Raw genomic sequence first — 21,023 nt, 5'->3', positions numbered from 1 at the left:
GGTGTGGAGGTGGGAGTTGGTAGAATGGAATCCTTTCGCCACCTGATGTGAAGACCGGGTCTTGTGAGCCTTGGGACTGCAGGGACGTGACCTCGCCTTTATGATCCCGCTCTCTCAGGTGCTGTACAAAGTGTATAACTCTTTCGTGGAGATGGGTTCCGTCAATGTTCAGGCCATTGACTACGTCAAAGGCGTCGGTCAGTACCTCCCTCCCCTTTGCCGCCCTCTTGGGTCCTCTGCCCGCTCCTCCCCCGGGGGGCCAGGCCCTTGCTCAGAGCCGGGACGCAGCGAAGCCTCTGCTCGGGTCCCTCCCCCTTTCCCGCGAGAGCCGCCCCCCTCAGCCTCTAGCCGCTGGCCAGCTCCCGAGGCCCTGAGCCCCCCGTGGAGGGCAGCGGCCGTGGCCCTTCCCCTCTTTGCTGCTGGTTTGGGGGGGGAGGAAGGGGGTCCATGCTGACAGCCCGGCCTCCTTCCCAGCCTCCCTCTTTGTGGTCAGTCTGGGCGGGGCAGCCGTGGGCTTAGTTTTTGCCTTCCTCCTGGCCCTGACCACACGGTTCACCAAGCGGGTCCGTATCATCGAGCCTCTGCTGGTCTTCCTCTTGGCGTACGCGGCTTACCTCACCGCGGAGATGGCCTCGCTCTCCGCCATCCTTGCGTGAGTCCTTGGGGCCCAAGGCGGAAGCCTGGGGGGGGGTCCCTGCCCTGGGGCTTCGGACAGCCTTCCTCTGCCCCCGGGAATGACAGCTCCGGGGCCGGGCCGGGGAGGGACGGGGGGAGCCGGAGGCGATGGCTCTGGCGGCTGCTGTCCAAGGTGAGCTGCAAGTGTCAAGGCTGGAGGGAGACGTCGCCGTTGCACGGGGGAGAAGCTCAGACTGGGTCTCGGGCGGAGTCGGGACAGTGGGACCAGTTGTTGAGGGAGGTCCCTTTAGACACCTTGAGGCAAAACTGCTTTCTGACCCCAAAGAGAAATGGGGTTGCTTCGGGAAGAAATAAGCTCCAGGTCACCAGAAGCTTCGGGCGGAAGCGCAGTGAGCGCCCGATGGAGATGCAGAAGGGCTTCCTCCTCAGTTATGGGCCGCGCCAGGTGGCCTTGGGGAGCCCAGCTAACTCTCCCACCCCTGAGCTCTACGATCCTGAAAACAACGTGGCGGGAGTCTTTTAAGTGGCCAGACCCTCTGCTGTGAGGCGGGGGCAACGTGAGCTGGCGGGCCTGGGGCTAGGAGAGACGGGTCCCTGCCCTGGGGCCACAGCCAAACTAGCTTCTGTCCTGGAGCCTCAGTTTTCTTATTTGTGAATTAGGGATAAGGGAGCTTGTGCTGCCTCAAAAGATTATTAATATCTCATTTGATCCTGGCAACAATCTATTGTTGTATTATCTATTATATGTATCTTATCTATTATATATATATATATCTATAATCTATTATTATCCTCATTTTATAGATGAGGAAACTGAGACAGACAGAGGCTAAGTGACTTGCCGAGGATGCTGCTGCTCATTAGATTTAAATTCAGTCTCTCCTGATTCCAGATCCACCATTCCTTCTACTGCTTCGCCTACCTGCCTTTTAAAACTTGGGGTACTCTAGAGATAGCCCTTATTGTTGCCATCATTATAATTTCTGTGGGAATAATAATAATCATTATTATTATATTTAGGAATAGCTGAGGCTTAGTTGGTACAGGAATGTGCTTCCTTGTTAACCTGTCCAGTTACAAATGAATATTCTGATAGGCCCAGGGAAAATTTGGTATCCCTGGACCAAAGCTGGCAGCTGTCTTTGGGATTTGTGCTGGTCCAGAGGATTCAGGGAATTCTGAGGTTTTGTGCTCATTGCTTTTGTTTAACTTTTCCCAGAAAACTTGAATTGTTGTCTGGGGGCACCCTCTAATTAGACCCTTTGGGGCTCCCTTGGTCTGATTGCTGTTTCCTTCTGATGGTGTAAGAAAAAAACTCTGACTTTAGGGTCAGGAGCCTGAGCTCTGTCGCCCACCCACTTGGGACTTGGAGGGAAATTCCTTCCCTTCTATGGGCCTTATTTTTCTGTCTTTATAAAATATTGGTGTGGATTGGGAGTTGATGTGTCTTTCAGCTTATGGACCCCTTCTCAGAAATATGTTTTTAAGTGAATAAAATAAAACACCTAGGATTACAGAGGCAACCGATTGTATTGAAATATAATTATCAAAATATTACTTATTTACTTAAAAATTTCAATAGTATTTTATTTTTCCAAATACATGTAAAGATACTTTTCAACATTCATTTTTTTGTAAAACTTTGTGTTCCAATTTTTTCTCCTTCCCTTCCTCACTTTCCCCCCTCCCCAAACCAGCAAGTAATCTAATATAGGTTAAATATATGCAATTGTTTTAAATATTTCCATATTTTTCATGTTGTACAACAAAAATCAGACCACAGGGAAAATGAGAAAGAAAAAGCAAACAACAACAATAACAAGAAAAAAGTGATAATGCTATGCTTTAATCCATTTCCAGTCTCCCTATTTCCCCCTCTGGATGCGGGTGGCATTTTCCATTGGAATTGCCTTGAATCACCACATTGAACAAAATATTTTAAAAAACCACACCAATCCAAGTTCATTGACCCCAGGCTAAGAACCAGGACCAGAGAATCTCAGGCTGCTCCAGTAATTATGACTCTTCCCCTTGAGGCCCAATTTCCTTCCTGCCAGCTCAAACCCCAGAGACTGTGGGAGAAGGATGCCCTAGCATTGTTCTCCTCGGCCCCTGAGGACAGATGTGGGACAAATGGGAGGAAGCTGCAGATGCGGCTCCCTAGGAAGTCCCCGCCATTGGAAGGTGGGCCAGTTGTTGGGGGCGGTGGGCCCCACTGCTGGGCTGGGGACGGCGGCCCACCCCTCCCGGGCGGGACGCCTCTGGTTTCTGGGGGGCCCGTCTAACATCCCCGTCCCCCTCAGAGTGACCATGTGCGGGGTGGGCTGTAAGAAGTACGTGGAGGCCAACATCTCACACAAGTCCCGCACGGCTGTCAAGTACACCATGAAGACTCTGGCCAGCTGCGCCGAGACCGTCATCTTCATGCTGCTGGGCATCTCGGCTGTGGACTCCTCCAAGTGGGCCTGGGACACCGGGCTGGTGCTTGGGACCCTGTTCTTCATCCTGCTCTTCCGGGCCCTCGGTACTGCCCTGTCCCTGGCCGCCTTCCCACATCACCCTGCCCCCGCCCCGCCCATCTCCCACTGCCTCCTTCCCTCGGTCAGTCCCCGTCCGGACCTTGCTTGCTCCTCACCCTTCTAGCCCTTGTCAGACCCTAACCTGGGCCCTTCCTCCCCTGCCCTGACCTCTCACTCCACCTGGCTTCCCCGCCCCCGCCCCTCCTCCCACCCGGCCTCCCTCCCCTGCAGGCGTAGTCCTGCAGACATGGGTGCTGAACCAGTTCCGGCTGGTCCCTTTGGACAAGATTGACCAGGTGGTGATGTCCTATGGGGGCCTGCGAGGGGCTGTGGCCTTTGCTCTCGTCATCCTTCTGGATAAGACCAAGGTCCCTGCCAAGGACTACTTTGTGGCTACGACCATTGTGGTGGTCTTCTTCACAGTCATCGTGCAGGTGGGAGGGGCTGCCGGGAAGGGAGGAGGGGGCTACGTAGGGGTAACCACAGAGTTTGTCCCAGAACTCCCAAAATGGGACCTCGTAGGGATCTAAGGTCAAGGACCCTGCTCTATAAGAGCCTCCCACAAACCCCACATCGAGGCTCCACTTGGAGCATTCCAGAGAGGGGAGCCCATCATTTCCTTAATCAGTGACTCCCATTTTTGAACAACTCTAATGGTTAGGAGAGTTTCCTGACAGTCATTCTAAATCTGTTTTTCTGTAGTGTCCATTCTCTTCTCCCTCCACTAAGCTCTGTTGCTTCCAATTCCATTCATCAGGGCTTCAGGAACCATCTAATTCATTGAGCTCATGGTGGGGAACTGGAAGTCAGGAGATGTGGATTCCAGTCCTGGTCCACTGTCCAGCTTGCTATGGGACTATGGGGAAAGTTCTTTTCTTTCTGGGCCTCCAAGCCCCTCCCATGAAAAATGGAAACTGGACTCAATGATCCATCTCCAGAACATTCAAACCTTGACATTTTGATTCATTGATTCTCTATCCAACTCTTTCCAATTCTCCCATGGCTATGAAGGGGAACTCTAGCATTATGTGAAGTCAGAGAAGAACTTAGTCTCATCCCATGGGGGAAAGGGGCAATATCAGGGCATAGTGAGGATAGTAAATGGCTTGCATTCCTAGTTGTACTTGTCTCCTCCTCATCTCTCTTCCTGTTCCCCAGGGTCTAACCATAAAGCCTCTCGTCAAGTGGCTGAAAGTGAAGCGAAGTGATCACCACAAGCCCACCTTAAACCAGGAACTACACGAACATGTGGGTATCAGAGACATTTGGGCCCCAAAGGAACAGTTCTTCTCCGGGACTAGAAGGGACTATGACCAGACTCTTCCAGATACAAAATTTTAATTTCATGTCCAAATTCTGGGCCTTCTTAAGCAGTAGGATCAGTGTCATGACTGTACTTTCCTGTCCCTTCTATAGACCTTTGACCATATTTTGGCAGCTGTGGAAGATGTAGTTGGCCACCATGGCTACCACTACTGGAGGGACAGGTGAGCATGTCTCCCTCTCCCCACTTTCTGAAAAGACCACCTCAGCAGCTTCCTAGGGGCAGAGATGGGCTGAATGCTATTATTCAGGCCTAGCAAGCTGGGAAGAGAGCTCCTAGAGAAGGAGAACACCTTATACTTTGAAGTTTACACATATCCCACATACCATTTTACAAATGAGGAAAATGAGGCTGATCTAGTGACTTGCTTAGCCAGTAAATGTAGGGGTCTAGATTTGAACTCAGATCTTCAGTTTAGACCAGTGCTTTTTATCCCAACCCTTATTGCCCAGAGACAGATCTTGAAAAGTCTTTCTAGAGCCCTTAGGGAATTTAAGGGGGGGGGGAAATCTATCCCCTTTCTAGGTGGGAACAATTTGACAAGAAATACCTGAGTCAACTATTGATGCGTCGATCTGCCTACCGTATCCGGGACCAGATCTGGGATGTGTACTATAAACTCAACATCCGAGATGCCATCAGTTTTGTGGATCAGGTAAGCCTTATCAGGGTGCATAAAACAAAATTGGGCTTGCAAGGGTTCTTAACCTGGGGTCTATGAACTTGTTTTTTTAATTTTATTTTTAATAATATTTTTTCTTTTCAAAATACATACAAAGATAGTTTTCAGCATTCACCTTGGCAAAACCTTGTATTCCAAATTTTTCTCCCTCTCTTCTTCCCACCTCCCTCTTCTAATCCAATATAGGTTAAACACGTGTAATTCTTCTAAATATATTTCCACATTTACCATGTTGCATTAAAAAATCAGATTAAAAAGGAAAAAATTGAGAAAGAAAAAAAAGCAAGCAAACAACAAAAAAGTTGAAAATATTATGTTGTGATCCCTATTCAATCCCCATAATTTTCTCTTTAGATGCAGATGGCTCTCTTCACAAGTTTATTGAAATTGACCTGAGTCATCTCATTGTTGATGAGAGCCACGTCTATCACAGTTAATCATCACATGATCTTGTTGTTGCTGGGTATAGTGTTTTCTTCATTTTACTCATTTCACTTAGCATTAATTTATGTCGGTCTTTCTAGGCCTTTCCGTTACATTCATATATCATAACTTTTTCAGCCATTCCTCAATTAATGGGCATCCACTCGGTTTCCATTTCCTTGGCACTATTAAAACAGTTGCTACAAACATTTTTGCACATGTGGGTCCTTTTCTCTCCCTTATAATCTTTCTGGGATACAGATACAGTAGAGATACTGCTGGATCAAAGGTATGCACAGTTTGATAGCCCTTTGGGCATATGAACTTTTAAAAAAAATTTTGATAACTGTATTTCATTATGTTCCACCAATTAGTAAGCATTTCTTAAGTGCCAACTATATGTCAGACCTTATGCTAAGCATTGGGAATACAAAGAAAAGTGAAAGACAACTCCTGCCCTCAAGGAGTTTACAATCTAATGTTGTATTATATATTACATATAAATATATATTATGCATAATAATTGGTTTTCTTGGCAATCCTGCGTATTTTATTTTTGTGCTTTTAAAAATATAATTCTGAGAAAGAGTCCACAGTTTTTACAAGACAGCCAAACAGAATCCACAATATATGTAAAAAAATTAAGAACTGTTAATCTGGTGCAATGGCTAGAACTAGAGTAGGTGATTGACAAGCTTTGGACCCTGGATGAATAATTCATGGTGTCTGGAAACTGTTGACTGTTTTTTAAAATAGTGTTTTATTTCTTCCAATTTTATGAAAACAACACAACAACAATATTTAACATTTATTTTTACAAAATTTTGAGTTCCAGATTTTTCTTTTTCCCTCTCCTCCCTTCTTTTTAAAACAGTAAACAATTTGGTATAGGCTGTGTATCATATGATCATGTAAAACATATTTCCATATTATTCGTGTTGTAAAAGAAAAAAACAAAAACAAAGGAAAAAACTCACACACAGAAAGGGAAAATGACAGTACTTTGCTTTGATTTGCATTCAGAGTCCATCAATCTGTTCTCTGGATGCAGGTTAACATTTTTTATTCCCAGTCCTTGGAAATTTTCCTGGATCATAGTATTGCTGAGAGGAGCTAAGCCATTTGTAGCTGATCATCATACAGTATTGCTTAAACTAGTAATTGTGATGGAGTGTTGGGGAAAGGATGTCCAGCATCTCTGGTCTTGGAGTTCAGAGTTGAAATATTTACTCTAGGCAGTAAGCGTCCATCTGAGATTCATCTTTATACCCTTAGGGAGGCCACATCTTATCCTCAGCAGGGCTCACTCTACCCTCGATGCCCAGCCGCAACTCTACAGCAGAGACCTCTGTCACCAACCTACTGTAAGTATCACAGTGCTTGCCTCCCCAAGCTAGGTTCCTTTTTATCCAAGTTAGCCTCTTCTCCCTCTCAAGGCTTCTCCATTTCTATATCAGGCTCTTTATCCAACCCCAACTTCCTTCTCTTCACTGTCCCCTGAAGAGTTGTACTAAGGTTATTGTGGTTCCCTCTGCAATTTACCCTCTTGGCTTACTTCCTTCCCATAGGCGGGAGAGTGGCAGTGGTGCCTGCCTGGATCTACAGGTGATCGACACAGTTCGAAGTGGCAGGGACCGAGAAGATGCCATCATGCACCATCTGCTCAGTGGAGGCCTCTACAAACCCCGTAGGAGGGTGAGATGCACATAGGTGGGGAGAGAGTCCTTCCTCAATGGCCTTTGGCCTGGAGGAAACCAAGATTCAGGGCTGGGGGGCAAATAATAAAAAGCAAAACCAAAATCATTTGCCAAGAGCTGCTATATGGGAGGCTACAGAGAGTAATGGGAAAAACATTGGACTTGGTACTAAAAAACCTGGATATCAATTCTGGCTCTCTTCTCTTAATCTGTAAATGCATAGAAAGGCCTTTTACTAATTACCTGAAATTTAGAACTGAAAGAGAGTAAGGCTCAAAGAGGAAAGATATGTTCAGGTAAGTAGCAAAGCTGGGATTTGAACTCAGGTTCTTTGACTACACTTTCCACTAAAGCATCATCATCATCATCATCATCATCATCATCATCGCAAATGAAAGCATTATATTTAGTGCTTTAAATTTTGAAAAGTGACTTACACATATTATTATTATTTTGCTGAGGCAATTGGGGTTAAGTGACTTACCCAGGGTCACAGCTAGGAAGTATTAAGTATCTGAGGCCCAATTTGAACACAGGTCCTTCTGACTTCAGGTTTGGTGCTATATCTACTGTGCCATCTACTGCCCCATTTTAAAAATGATTTTTTTTTTTTTTGGCTAGGCAGTTGGGATTAAGTGACTTGCCTAGGGTCACACAGCTAGGAAGTTTTAAATGTCTGAGGTCAAATTTGAATTCAGATCCTCCTGATTCCAGAACTAGCTACCCCAAATATCATCCCATTTGATCCTCATAACAATCCTGGGAGGTAGGTGTTATTAGTTATACATTATACATTATGAAATTATACATTATACAAATTAAAAAACTGAGGGCAGAGAAGAAATGACATACTCAGTCACATAGCTGGCAAGTATTTGTGGTCAATTTTGAATTCAGGTCTTCCTAATTCCTGCTCTAATGCTCTCTCCACTCTGCTATCTGATTTGCCACAAGGAAAACAATTTGTAAACCTGTAAATACTCTAGGCATGGTAAATTTTTATGATTCTGAATATATTCATAGCATTACACTGTAAGATGCAAAGGGGAAGGAAACAGCATGGTTCCTGCCTTGAGGAGTTCAGAATTTAGCTGAAGAGGTGCCATAAGTAGGTAGAAAATGAAGTGATTGAATTGGGCAACAGGTGACAAAAGCCAGATGGGCTGAAAAGCCAGCCAGTATGGTGAATGAGAACAAGGAGAACTCACTGGGAGGTGGAGTTCAAAACGAGGCCTTTGGAGCAGAGGTGAGAAAAGAGTATTTGATAGGGTAACTGATATTTGTAACAGGGCATTTTCAGTCCAGGAGCAAAAGAAAAAGAAATAGCAAATTTTAGATGAGGACCAGGAAAATAGAGATAATTTTCAACTTGAAACATCACAGAATGCTTCCTGAAGAAGGTGGCATTTGAAGACTAGGATGGTCAGGATTTTACCTGGGGGGAGGTGTGTGTGTGTGTGTGTGTGTGTGTGTGTGTGTGTGTGTGTAAGTTTTGTATGTGCATAAGGAAGGGAGGGGAAAATAGAGAAAAAATTTTAATTTTTGAAATATGAGAAAGAATAAGATATGTTTGATGCAAATAGTAAGCACTACATACATAAATGTTAGCTGTCTTTCTTATTATTTTGAAAGAAGGCAATCAGTGTCTGGAATAAAGTGGACATAATATAAAATGGGGCAATTAAGTTAGTCACAGAGTGATGAGTGTTTTGACCATGGCACTTTATGGAGATTATCCTGTAAGGCATAGAGAAACCATAATTTTCACTGGTGGAAGAAGTAGCTACCTAGAGAAAATCATAGATTCTTGAAGTACTAGATGAAGGATTTATAGATTTAGGGTTAGCTGAGACTTCAGAGGTCATCTCATCTAACTTTCTCTTTTTATATATGAGAAAACTGAGGTCATCTCATTTAACCCTCTCATTTTATAAATGAGAAAAGTGATGTCATCTCATTTAAATAGCTCATTTTATAGATGTGTAAACTGAGGTTTGGTGATATATAGCACTTGGAGACCTCATCTACATAGGCCTCCAGAAATGTTCCCCATATTTGAGGCATTTTGATGGTCAGCAAACTTCTAAGACTATCAGTCATGAGCCTCCATCCATGGGTTTACTTTTATTTGTCCAATCAGATTGCATATTAATTCAGAGCAAAAGATATTTGATCAAACAAGAAACAAAATCACGGAATCTGAAAATTTTTTTATTGAAGCTTTTTATTTACAAAACATATGCATAGGTAATTTTTCATCATTGACCTTTGCAAAACCTTCTGTTCCAAATTTTCCCCTCCTTTCCCCCACTCCCTCCCCTAGATGGCAGGTAGTTCAATACATGTTAACTATTTTACAATATATCTTAAATACAATATCTGTATACATAGTTATACAGTTATCTTGCTGCACAAGAAAAATCAGAACAAGAAAAAAACTCAGAAAAAAACCAAAAATGCAAGCAAACAACAACAAAAAGAATGAGAATGCTATGTTATGTTCTACCCTCAGTTCCCACAGTCCTCTCTCTAGGTGTAGATAGCTCTCTTCATCACTGAACATTTGGAACTAGTTTAAATCATCTCAGTGTTAAAGAGAGCCACGTCCACCAGAATTAATCATTGTAGTCTTGTTGTTGCTGTGTTTAATGATCTGGTTCTGCTCATTTCACTCAGCCTCAGTTCATGTAAGTCTCTCCAAGCCTCTCTGAAATCATCCTGCGGATTGTTTCTTATAGAACAATGATATTCCATAACATTCATATACCGTAACTTATTCAGCCATTCCCCAATTGATGGGCATCCATTCAGTTTTCACTTTCAGAATCTGAAAATTGTAAGGGAATTCAGAGACTGTATATTTCAACCAAAACACAAGAAGGATCTTTACTATACCACACCTGGTAAGGGGGAAAAGCTCATAAACTATTTAGTTTATAGCTATAGGGCTAACCTTAGTGCTTCTATACTGTCAACTGTATCCATTTAGCTAGAGAAGCCCTTGGGAATTTTAAAGTTTATCATCAGAAAAAGGAAAAACAAAAAACAAAAATAAAAAAATTAAGTTTACCATTTATTTGAATTATTTTTCCTTCTGATGAATTCAGGTTCCTTGCTCCTATCTTCCATCCTCTAGTTTGTGTTCTTTCAAAACATCCCTGGGGCTCCACTTAGTGAAAAGTGCAAAAGGAGTCACCATAACTGGTTCTTTTCAATCCCCATCATGGCCCTGCTTGCCATGCAAATCAACTTGGGACAAGATTGAAAAAGCCAAGTTGAAATCAGGATTGCTGGTGTTCTCTAACCCAGTTTCTATATTCTGGAATCTCTGGGCTCACTATCATTGATGTAGCCAAGGACACACAGGGAGTAAGTAGCAGGTATAGGATTGGAACTCAGGCCCACAGATTCCAGAGCCAGTTGTTTGTATCGCATCCTACTCCCTACTTTGAAAAGTTATGGTTAGTAAAAGGTGAGCGAAATGGGAATTATTATCAGAGAAAAAATACAAGAGATTGAAAGACTAATGAGCAACCTATTGTAGTAGCAGGAGATGTTTGTACCTATACCTACATGGTCAGGTATTAGAATAGAAAGCTGGGGACAGATATAATGTGATACAGGGAAAGAGCTTTCAATTTTGAATTAGATTATTTTACTTAACTTCACTTTGCCTTCTCAATGGGGGAGGAGGTGGGGAGGGAGGAAAAGAGAGGATCTGAAACTCAAAGTTTTAAAAACAAACATTACAATTTGTTTTGCATGTAACTGGGAAAAATAAAATATCAAATAAATATTTTAAATGAAGATCCAGATTTGAATCCTATTTCTCCTATTTAGTATGTATGGTTTTAGGCAAGTCACTTATGCCTCAACTCCTGGCTTCATTTTTATCCCCTGAAAAATAAAGGGTTTGAATTAGATCAGGGGCACTTAACTTAGGATCCATGAACTTCTAAAAAATATTTAGATTTTACATATGTGTGTATATTAGTATATTACATATACTAATATATAAGATATGTATAATATGTGTAATATATTATATTAGCCAATATATAGATATAAACATATATACTAATATATGTATATGCTAATATATAGTATGTATGCTTAAATACTATATATTAGTATATTAATTCTATCATGTATGTATGTATATATAATAGCATACATATAGATATATATGCATATGTAGTATATAGATACATATACATATACTAATATATATAAGCTATCTATTATACATATGTACACACCTATATATACGAATGTATAGGTCTTATGTATAACACATATACTTATATAAAACATATATGTTATACTTATATATTAGCATATATAAGTTTTATATAAATAGAGAGAGAGAGAGAGCATATAGGTATATGTATATATCTGTATCATGTATTGTATCATATTATATATACTCCAGTATATATACTATACTAATGTATAGTATAAATGTATATATACTAATATATGCTAATATAAATAGTATATATACTTATATTAGTATACTAATATACAAGTATAATATATAATATAAGCATTATACATTATATATAAATATATTTTATATGTAATTATATAATATATATAATTAAACAATTATCATATATAAGTATATGATAATATATTAATATACTATCATGTATGTGTGTGTATATATACATGGACTATATTTTAGTAGCATTTGTTTCCTTTGTAATTCTGTATATTTTATGCATTTAAAAACATGATTCTAAGAAGGGGTTCATCAGCTTCAGATTGCTGCCTGAGGCGTCCAGGATGCACAAAAAAGGTTAAGAATACCTGGCCTGGGCGAGATGACCCCTAAACTCCTTTCTAGCTCTAGTTCTGGGATCGTAGGACTTGGCAGCTGAGGGGGGAGAAGTGATGACCACAAGGGCTCTCATGGAGGCTTCGGGGTGGCGGTGACCAGAGCCTCACTGAGGGCCGTTGTTTGTAGTACAAGGCCAGCTGTAGCCGTCATTTTATCTCAGAGGATGCCCAGGCCCGTCAGGACAAGGAAGTATTTCAGCAGAACATGAAACGGAGATTGGAGTCTTTCAAGTCCACCAAACACAACGTGTGTCTCTCTAAGAGCAAGCTGCGGCTCCGGAAGGCCGGCCGGAAGGTGAGACCCTCCCTGGTTGTCTCTGTGCTCCGGATTCTCCCATCCCCTTTAGCGCGCCAGACATCATCCTTTCCCTTTGTGGCTTCTGGTTGAGGCTGATGCTTGTGGGGAGTTCTGGGCAATCCGCCCTTCCCTGCCTGGAGCCAGCCCCGGAGAGCCGGAGAGTCCTGGAAAACAGGCGATCCAGATTGGACCGCTGTGAGGAAATGACAGACCACGAAGTGCTATATAAATGTGTGATGATGATTTCGGGGACCCAGATGACCTCTTGGGCAGCCCTACTTTTTTTAAGGACTCCAGATTATAGCTTGTGTATGTATCCCCTTAACCCAAGGTCATCCCATAATCCATTCTCTAGTGGAGCTAGATGAATAGATGGACAGACAGACAGAAGGATAGGTAGAAGGATAAATAGAAAGATAGATGGAGAGACGATTGATACACTGATAGATGAGATCAATAAATGAGATAGATGGATTTACTTAGACATAGCTGGATGATAGTTACAAATAAATGTAAATAGATGATAGATAAGATTGAGGAAATGAATAGATGAGATAGTGGGGTTGATAACAGATTTAGATATAAATTGATATACAAATAGATATGAATAGATGATTGACATACATAAAATAGAGGGACTGATGATAGATTTAAATAGAAATAGATGATATATATATAAATAAAAATCAGTTATGGATAAGTAGATTGTAGATATTTGAGACTGATGACTGGTGATTGATTTACATATAATTTGGTAGTTATAAATAAATAGATGATAGATATAGATAGCTAGAGGACAGATAGATAGAGAGAACATTTATCAAATGTTTACAATGTGCCAAGAGATGTGCTAAGTACTAGGAATACAAACACAAGTAGAGACCAGACAGTTCCTGTCCTAAAGGAGGTGAATCTTCTAATAAGTGAAGACAATGCATAAAAGGGAGCTGCAAAGTAGAGGTTGTGTATGGAAGGGATGGAAGTGGAAAATCCAAGGCACAGACAAGGTGAAGAGGAATCCTGGCGATCATGGGCTGGGCTGGAGTTAAAGTCAGCCAGGCTGGCACCGGTGCTTCCTCAATGGCGATTCTGAGGAGTAGAAGGATGACAGCCAAGATGGCCAAGGGATGGAGGTGGAGAATTCATCTAGGGAGTCATAGGCTAAACTGGGTTGAAAACATTGGATTTGGGATCAAGGGTCTAGGAGTGAATTCCAATCCAGCTACTAGCTTGACTTTAGACCAATCCCTTACTCTCTGGACCTCAGTGTCCCTTATCTAATCATGAGATGATTAGAATAAATTACCCCTAAGGTTCCTTCCAGGTCCAAATCCTATGATCTTATTTATGATTGGGAGTAAATTGGGGATCTAGGAAGCAGCATACAACATCTTAGTTGTTAGCTATGGAATAAACATGCTTAAGTTCTGGAGACTGGGATTTGGGGAAAGAAAACCAGAGACCCTGATTATCTGCCCTCAGGCCAGAGCCATGTTTGCATCTTCGCCCACTTCGGCAGCACCCAGAGACCCAGGTGGGGACTTATTTCACACCTGAGAAGGTCACCCTCTGGGCTGAGGATATGGATTACTGCCTGCCATCTGCTTGCCTTGCAGCTTGGTACCCTACCAGGGTAGGAAATTGGAATTTGGGAGCCAAGTTCCAAGGGTGACTCGGGTTTTTTCCCTTTTTGTCTCCAGAAGGATGGTTCAGCAGACAAAGAGACTCCGAATGGGAAACCTCATCGAGCTGCAAATTTACCGGACACAGGCAAGCTGAGGGAAAAGGAAGTGGGTGGAGGGGAAATACAGTGCTGCCCAGTGAGGCAACTCATCAACCAACTTACTGTGTGCCCAGTTCTGTGCTAAGTGTAAGAGGAGCCTGGCATGTTGGGAAACTGCTGGATGTAAGGAGATTGGAAAAGGGGCCATGTCGAGAGGGGCTTTTAAAGCCAAACAGAGGCTTGGAGGTCACAGGGAGCCACTGAAATTTATTAAGTTGGGGGGAATGGCATGGTCATATCCACCCTTGGGGAATTTCCCTAGGATAGGTGAATGGAGGTTGGATTATGGTGGGGAGAGACTTGAGGCAGGGGGATGCGATCAGCAGCCTATTGCAGCAGTCCAGCTGTGGGATGATACAAGTCGGTGCCTGCCGTTATGAGGGGAGGAAGGGGACGTATACGAAAGATGCTATCAAGGTAGAAAAGACTTGACAACACATTGGTTACACTTTGAGAACTTGAGGGCGACCCTGAAGTCACAAGCCTGGGTAACTGGGTGGATGCTGCTGCCCTCTCCAGAAACATGGACATTTGGAAGCAGAGAAGATTTGGAAGGAAAAGACGGTAGGTTTTGTTTTGGGCTTGTTGAGTTTGAGACCTCTGCACCAGGATGCGGTGCCATGTTAGGAACTAGGACTCAGGCACGAGATGTCATGAAGGGAAAAATCATGGGATGACAACAGATTGGACAGGGTGGGGGATGAGACTGGACTGCCCAGTTGACACAGCGCAGAGCTGACATTGGAGACTCTTAATTGAGTGCCTTCCCATTGTGTCAAAGCTGCCTCTCATTTGATGGACTCATGTACCATGCCCTGCTGCCTTGCTGCCTCCTGGAAGAATGAAGCTCTTTCCATAATGCATTTATTTGTATCTTTTCTCCATGTGAGACCCAGGAGCGGTCCCAGGCTGACCCAGATTCCCCGGGGAGTTATCCTCGGGCTTTGGAGTAGAGAGGTTTTCATGACTAAAAGCTCAGTTTAAATTATGTGTGACACAGCATGCAGATCAGCTAATAATCACAGAGGGCATTAATGGGGGGACTGTCTACAGGAGGGAGATGCCTGCCCCAGCATCTTTGCCTCTGGGTTATCCACATGCAGACTCTCGTGTTCCTCTTTGGGTACCCAATTTTAGGGAGCATACCGGCGGGGGAAAGAGTATGGGATTTGAAATCAGATGTTAGAATAATAGCTTTATTCCTTTATTTACCTCTGTGACCTTCGGCACATTCCAGAAAAAACTAAGGGATGGGAATAGATGATGTTGGAGAATTTCTCTAGCTCTAAACTCTTGAATCCTATGGCAAGCTAGGACTCTTCCAGGAGATGGAGTGGGTGCAACAGCTAGGTGGTCCAGTGGATAGAGCACCAGCCCAGGTCAGAAGGACCTGCCTTAGATACTAGCTCTGTGACCCCAGGCAAGTCACTTAACCCCAATTGTCTCCCCCCAAAATGACGGGGAAAACAAACCAACTCACTGGTGGAAAAGAGTCCTTTGTGAGAGGAGGAGTTTAGCTGAACCAGCTTCCCAGAGACGATAAGACGCCACGCCCACTTCACAGCAGGCTTGGAATAGATGCCCACTGAGCGTCCCCTGCCCTGCTTCTGTCTGGCCAGCTGCAGTGATCTTAGCCGTGGAGTCCGAGGAGGAGAGCGACAGCTCGGACACAGAAAAGGAGGACGACGAGGGCATTGTCTTTGTGGCCCGGGCCACCAATGAGGTTTTCCAAGAACACAAGGTGCCAGGTAATGGGATGTCTCCCCTTTTCCCCAGGAAGTTCCAGGATGTATCCTCATTCCCTTCTCTTTTTAGGGAGCTGACCCCAATTGACTCTCTTTCCCCAAGCATGCCTGAGGCCGGATAGAGAGAGGGAGGGAGGCCAGTTTGGCTGAACAGAAGAACCTGGATCCACTGGGCCCCGATAATTTAATCTTTCACTTTCAGTAAATAAGCTGTCCTGCATGGGAGTCTGATAGATTTGGAACAGCACTGGACAAAGGGGGGCATGTAGGGTAGTGGGGAGATCCCTGGGCTTGGAGGCATAAATCCCTCCCCAGGCACTTATTAGTCATATGATCCTGGATAATGCATCACCTCTCTCAGTTTCTTCCCCTATAAAACAAAGAGGCTGGCTCCACGCCCCTGAGGTCCCTCCCCAGTTACAGGTGATGTGGGCATTGTTCCCAGCTCTGCAAATCGATACCCATCTCTGTGAAAGGAAAGAGTCGAGTCCAAGTAGCTAACGTCCCTTCTAAGTAACAATCTAAGATTCTGTGGCCGTCTACAGCCTTTTGGCCCAAATGCCAAATGTAATACCACTCTCAGCTTTTCGGCAGATGTAACATCACTTTTAATCATAGTGTCAAATCCACTGGGAACAGCCGTGGTTTTTCTTCCTGCTTGTCCAAGCGGCTGCTTATGGGTCAGTCATTTCACAAGTATGCACTGAGCCTCTGCTGTGTTCCAGGTACATGAGCTGGGCTTGGACAAGCTACACTGGTTCCAGCTCTCTGGGTGGGTTGGCTATTCCTCCCCAGGACTCACTCATTCCAGAACTATTGCTCATTTCATCTGTCATTTTCCCTCTTCTCAACCCACCTCAATTAATTCACAATTTGTCTCCATTGCAGCTCGCCCCAAAATAAACAGGGACAGAGAGTTAGAGAGAGACAGAGAGACAGAGATAGAGAGACAAGGACAGAGAGAGAGAGTGAGAGAGACAGAGAAACAGAGACAGAGAGAGACAGAGATAGAGACAGAGACAGAGAGAGACAGACAGAGAGAGAGACAGAGAGAGATAGAGACAGACAGAGAGAGAGAGAGATAGAGAGAGACAGAAAGAGAGACAGACAGAGAGACAGAGAGAGAGAGACAGAGAGACAGAAAGAGAGAGACAGAGAGACAGAGATAGAGAGACAAGGACAGAGAGAGAGAGTGAGAGAGACAGAGACAGAGAAACAGAGACAGAGACAGAGATAGAGACAGAGAGAGACAGAGAGAGAGAGAGAGACAGACAGAGAGAGAGAGAGAGACAGAGACAGAGAGAGAGAGAGAGACAGAGAGAGAGACAGACAGAGAGACACAGAGAGAGACAGAGAGAGATAGAGACAGACAGAGAGAGAGAGACAGAGAGACAGAGAAAGACAGAGAGAGATAGAGAGAGACAGAGAGAAAGAGAGAGAGAGACACAGAGACACAGAGAGGGAGACAGAGAGAGAGGGAGAAAGAGAGAGAGAGACAGAGAGACAGAGAGACAGACAGAGAGACAGAGAGAGAGAGACAGAGAGACAGAGAGAGAGAGAGATACAGAGAGAGAGACAGAGAGACAGACAGAGAGACAGAAAGAGACAGAGAGAGAGAGACAGACAGAGAGACAAACAGAGACAGAGAGAGAGAGAGAGAGACAGAGACAGAAATAGACAAAATAAATGGAGTTTTCCTTAAAACTACTTTTTTGTAGCATCTATTTAAAACCACCAGCAAGCATCATATCTAAAGGGGACAAACTAGAAGCATTTTCAGTAAGATCAGGGGTAATAGTTGCCCACTATCACCGTTACTATTCAATATTGTATTAGAAACATTAGCTTCGGCAATAAGAGTTGAGAAAGAGATTAAAGGAATTAGAGTAGGCAATGAGGAAACCAAATTGTCACTCTTTGCTGATGATATGATGGTATACTTAGAGAATCCTAGAGAATTAACTAAAATCCACAACTTTAGCAAAGTTGCAGGATACAAAATAAACCCACACAAGTCATCAGCATTTTTATATATTGCCAACAAAGTCCAACAGCAAGAGATACAAAGAGAAATTCCATTCAAAATAATCGTTGGTAATCTAAAATATTTGGGAGTCTACCTGCCAAGGTAAAGTCAGGAGCTATAGCAGCACAATTACAAAACACTTCCCACACAAAGGCAGATCGAATCAATTGGAAAAATATCAAGAGGCAGAAAGAGAAACACACACAGAGAGACAGAAAGACGGAGGTCTTAAAACGTTTATTATGTGCCAAAAGCAAATAAGGCCCCCCCTTAAGGCACCACTCCCATTTTACAGCTAGGAAAGCAGAGCTCAGAGGTGCGGGACTCCTGTGTGGTGACCCAGCTAAGTCAGCATCAGTGAAGAGATGACAAGGACAGAGTCTGGGTCACAGACTTTCTCCATTCTAAAGCCCTATTTAAGCAGCGAGGCATGAATCAGGCGGGGGGCAGCGCTCCCTCTGGGTTCGGTCCCCCCATCCAGGGCCGCCGGGGTCTAGGCCTGAGCCCCGGGGCCTGCGCTCTGTCCCCCCCACTCAGGCCGGGCCGGGCTCAGGGGCATTGCCCGCTACCGGGGAGCGCTTCCTGCCCCTGCCCCAGCTGGTCCCTCTGCCGGACCGGAGAACAGGGTCTGAGAGGGCCTGGTGCCACCTCATTTGATAGGGGAGAACCCGAGGCTCGGAGAGATGCCCCTTTAAGTCACACGGGGTTGAATGGTACCAGGCAAACTGCCACCTTTGCCCCAAGTCCCGCGTTCTTCTCTGGTCCCGCGCAGTAATGTGCTAGAACGCAGTCCGGGAAAATAGGCCCTTCCCAGGGACAGGTGACCTGGGCGTGGCTCCCAGCTGGCAAACGAGCCCCGCCGCTGGGCCAGACTAGCTAAGCCCCGCGGCCCCTTCTGGGGGAGGAGCCGGCGGCGGCGGTTGGGCCCAGGGCCGTCCCCTCCCTGGCGGAGCCCGAGCACCGGCCCTCCTGGCCTGCTGTCCCCAAGCCCCGGGGCCGGTGGGCGACGGGCGCGCGATCCTGAGCCGCCCACTGTGTCCCCAGGGAGCGTGGAGGTGTGCCCGAGCCCGCGGATCATCCCGCCCTCACCGACCTGCGCCGAGAAGGAGCTGCCCTGGAAGAGCGGGCAGGGGGACCTGGCGGTCTACGTGTCCTCGGAGACCACCAAGATCGTGCCTGTGGACATGCAGACGGGCTGGAATCAGAGCATCTCGTCCCTGGAGAGCCTGGCCTCCCCGCCCTGTGCCCAGGCCGCCCTGAGAGCTGCCCGCCCTCTGGCCTGCGCCCCGCCCCGGGCAAGCGAGCTCCGGGACCCGCTGGCCGCTCTGGTTACTCCGTCTCCCGAGCCCCACGCCGGCTTCACCTTCAACCCCAGTCTCGCCAAGGCCGGCCGCTCCCGCAGCGAGAGCAGCGCCGACGCCCCCGAGCAGCCGGAACTGCAGCCGCTGATGGCCCCCGAGGGCCACGGGTGCCCCAGTCCGGGCACTGCCAACGCCCGGTGGCTTATCCAGTTCAACCGATCCGGTCGGCTGTAGCCTTGAGACCCAGGGGTGAGAGGGAGGGGGAAGGGAGGGAAAGGAGAGAAGAAAGGGCGGTGTGGCGGCTGCTACTCAGGGTCCAGAGACCGCTCGGGCCAGGGTCAAGGTCACTGCCCAGCTTGCCCCCAGAGACGGGGAGCAGAGCGCAGGGAACCCTCCTCCCCCACCCTGACCTTCTCCATCACGGAGGCTAAGCGACTCTGCGGATGAAGACTACAAAAAGGAACGGGAAGCAGAGCATCCCGAGGCCTGGCGGATGGGAGCTTTCCCTCGTGTTCCCCTGGGTGATCCCTACCCGAGGGCTTCCGGTGGCTGCTCCCCACCAGCCGCCCTTTGCTTCTGTCCCTTCCTCCGGGGTCACCAGTATCCCCAAACCCGCTACCGAGGAGACCCGTGAAGAATCCTTCAACTCCCCGCCAGCTTGGGAGGGGTCAGAGGTGGGGCTGGGGACCCTCGCGCCCCTGCAGGTTGGGGTGTCTCAGCATCTGGGAACCGGAGGCCTCCTGCACCCGCCTTCATCCCCCTCAACTGCTTTGGACCGTGTGAGTGAGTGTGTGCTTGTACATGTGTGCACACGGCACATACATGTGCGTATGATGTGTTACTGTGTGTGTACATTTCTATGTGTGTATGTGGGGGGCCGAGGTGGAAGGGTGAAAGAGCTGCCCCCACCCCCTCCACAGCACAGACTGGCCCTGGTACCTAGAATAAGGGTCCCACCGTCTCTGAGAAGCCTGATGGGGACATTCCTCAGGTGGGCAAATGAGGAAACCCGAGGGGCCAGGGGTGGGGAGCTTGGTGCCGCCCTCACAGACACCTTGGTTCCCGAGACAAATAGCTGCTTCCTTCCCCTGCCTTCTTCCAGCCTGCTCCCCCCCCCCACCTTGTTTTTTTCTCTTTTCTACTTCTCTGCATTTGATTGCTGATGTACTCCCAGACCCTCTTGTACCCCAAGGCCTCCAGGCTGGGCCTAGGCCTTCGGCTGGGGCTGCCCCAGACACAGGATCACTCCTGCGAGGGAGAACAGGCTTTCTCTGTCCAAAGGGCCATTTGTCATCCCAGATCGGGGCTCTCTATGGGGGCATCTTCTCGAGGAGGTTCCGCCCATGAGGAAGGGAGCCCCCCCAGATTATTGTTTGGATCTGCTGCTGGGGGACGGTCTGGTTGTATAACAATTAAGTTGGGGCTGTCAGGCTGGACAGTCAGTGATCCTTCTTTTGGGCTAGTCTCTGCATTTTCTTCTGTCCCCTATTCAGTCTTTTGTATCTCAAACCTGAGAAACATTAAATCTCTCTCAGATGGATACGTAGCCTTTCTCCATGTGTCTGGTGGTCATCGGGGAAGGGAAAAGGGAGGCATCCTCAAGACTGTGTGAGGCTCCTTCCCATACAAAAGGTGGCAGAAATGAGGGGGGCATAGACTGAGGGGGGCAGCCCCTGTTGGGGAAAGGAGGCCACAGGTTGGGGGCACCCTGCAGTGTCTCATGCCTCCCCCCCCACTCCCAATGCTT

General features: G+C 46.0%; 1 protein-coding gene across 2 annotated transcripts in view; it reads left to right on the top strand.

Moving 5' to 3' along the window:
• The window catches only part of SLC9A5 (solute carrier family 9 member A5), a 36,151-nt gene extending 15,335 nt beyond the window's left edge, over positions 1–20,816 (top strand). Inside the window, exons 4-16 of one of the 2 annotated variants that reach the window (XM_051975024.1) lie at positions 119–197; positions 475–652; positions 2,940–3,160; positions 3,387–3,589; positions 4,314–4,403; positions 4,572–4,642; positions 5,005–5,134; positions 6,860–6,948; positions 7,153–7,279; positions 12,251–12,418; positions 14,122–14,191; positions 15,824–15,952; positions 19,020–20,816. In XM_051975024.1, coding sequence (XP_051830984.1) covers positions 119–197; positions 475–652; positions 2,940–3,160; positions 3,387–3,589; positions 4,314–4,403; positions 4,572–4,642; positions 5,005–5,134; positions 6,860–6,948; positions 7,153–7,279; positions 12,251–12,418; positions 14,122–14,191; positions 15,824–15,952; positions 19,020–19,510 — 2,046 coding nt within the window. In that variant the 3' untranslated portion in view covers positions 19,511–20,816. The remainder of the gene's footprint in view (positions 1–118; positions 198–474; positions 653–2,939; positions 3,161–3,386; positions 3,590–4,313; positions 4,404–4,571; positions 4,643–5,004; positions 5,135–6,859; positions 6,949–7,152; positions 7,280–12,250; positions 12,419–14,121; positions 14,192–15,823; positions 15,953–19,019) is intronic. The other variant, XM_051975025.1, reaches the window with a different exon arrangement.
• Positions 20,817–21,023: the final 207 nt, after the last annotated feature.

The sequence above is a fragment of the Antechinus flavipes genome, chromosome 2 (genome assembly GCF_016432865.1).
Source record: "Antechinus flavipes isolate AdamAnt ecotype Samford, QLD, Australia chromosome 2, AdamAnt_v2, whole genome shotgun sequence".
In the NCBI taxonomy this organism is placed as follows: domain Eukaryota; kingdom Metazoa; phylum Chordata; class Mammalia; order Dasyuromorphia; family Dasyuridae; genus Antechinus; species Antechinus flavipes.
Note: the sequence above shows the minus strand (reverse complement) of the source record. Positions and strands in the feature narration are given on the sequence as shown.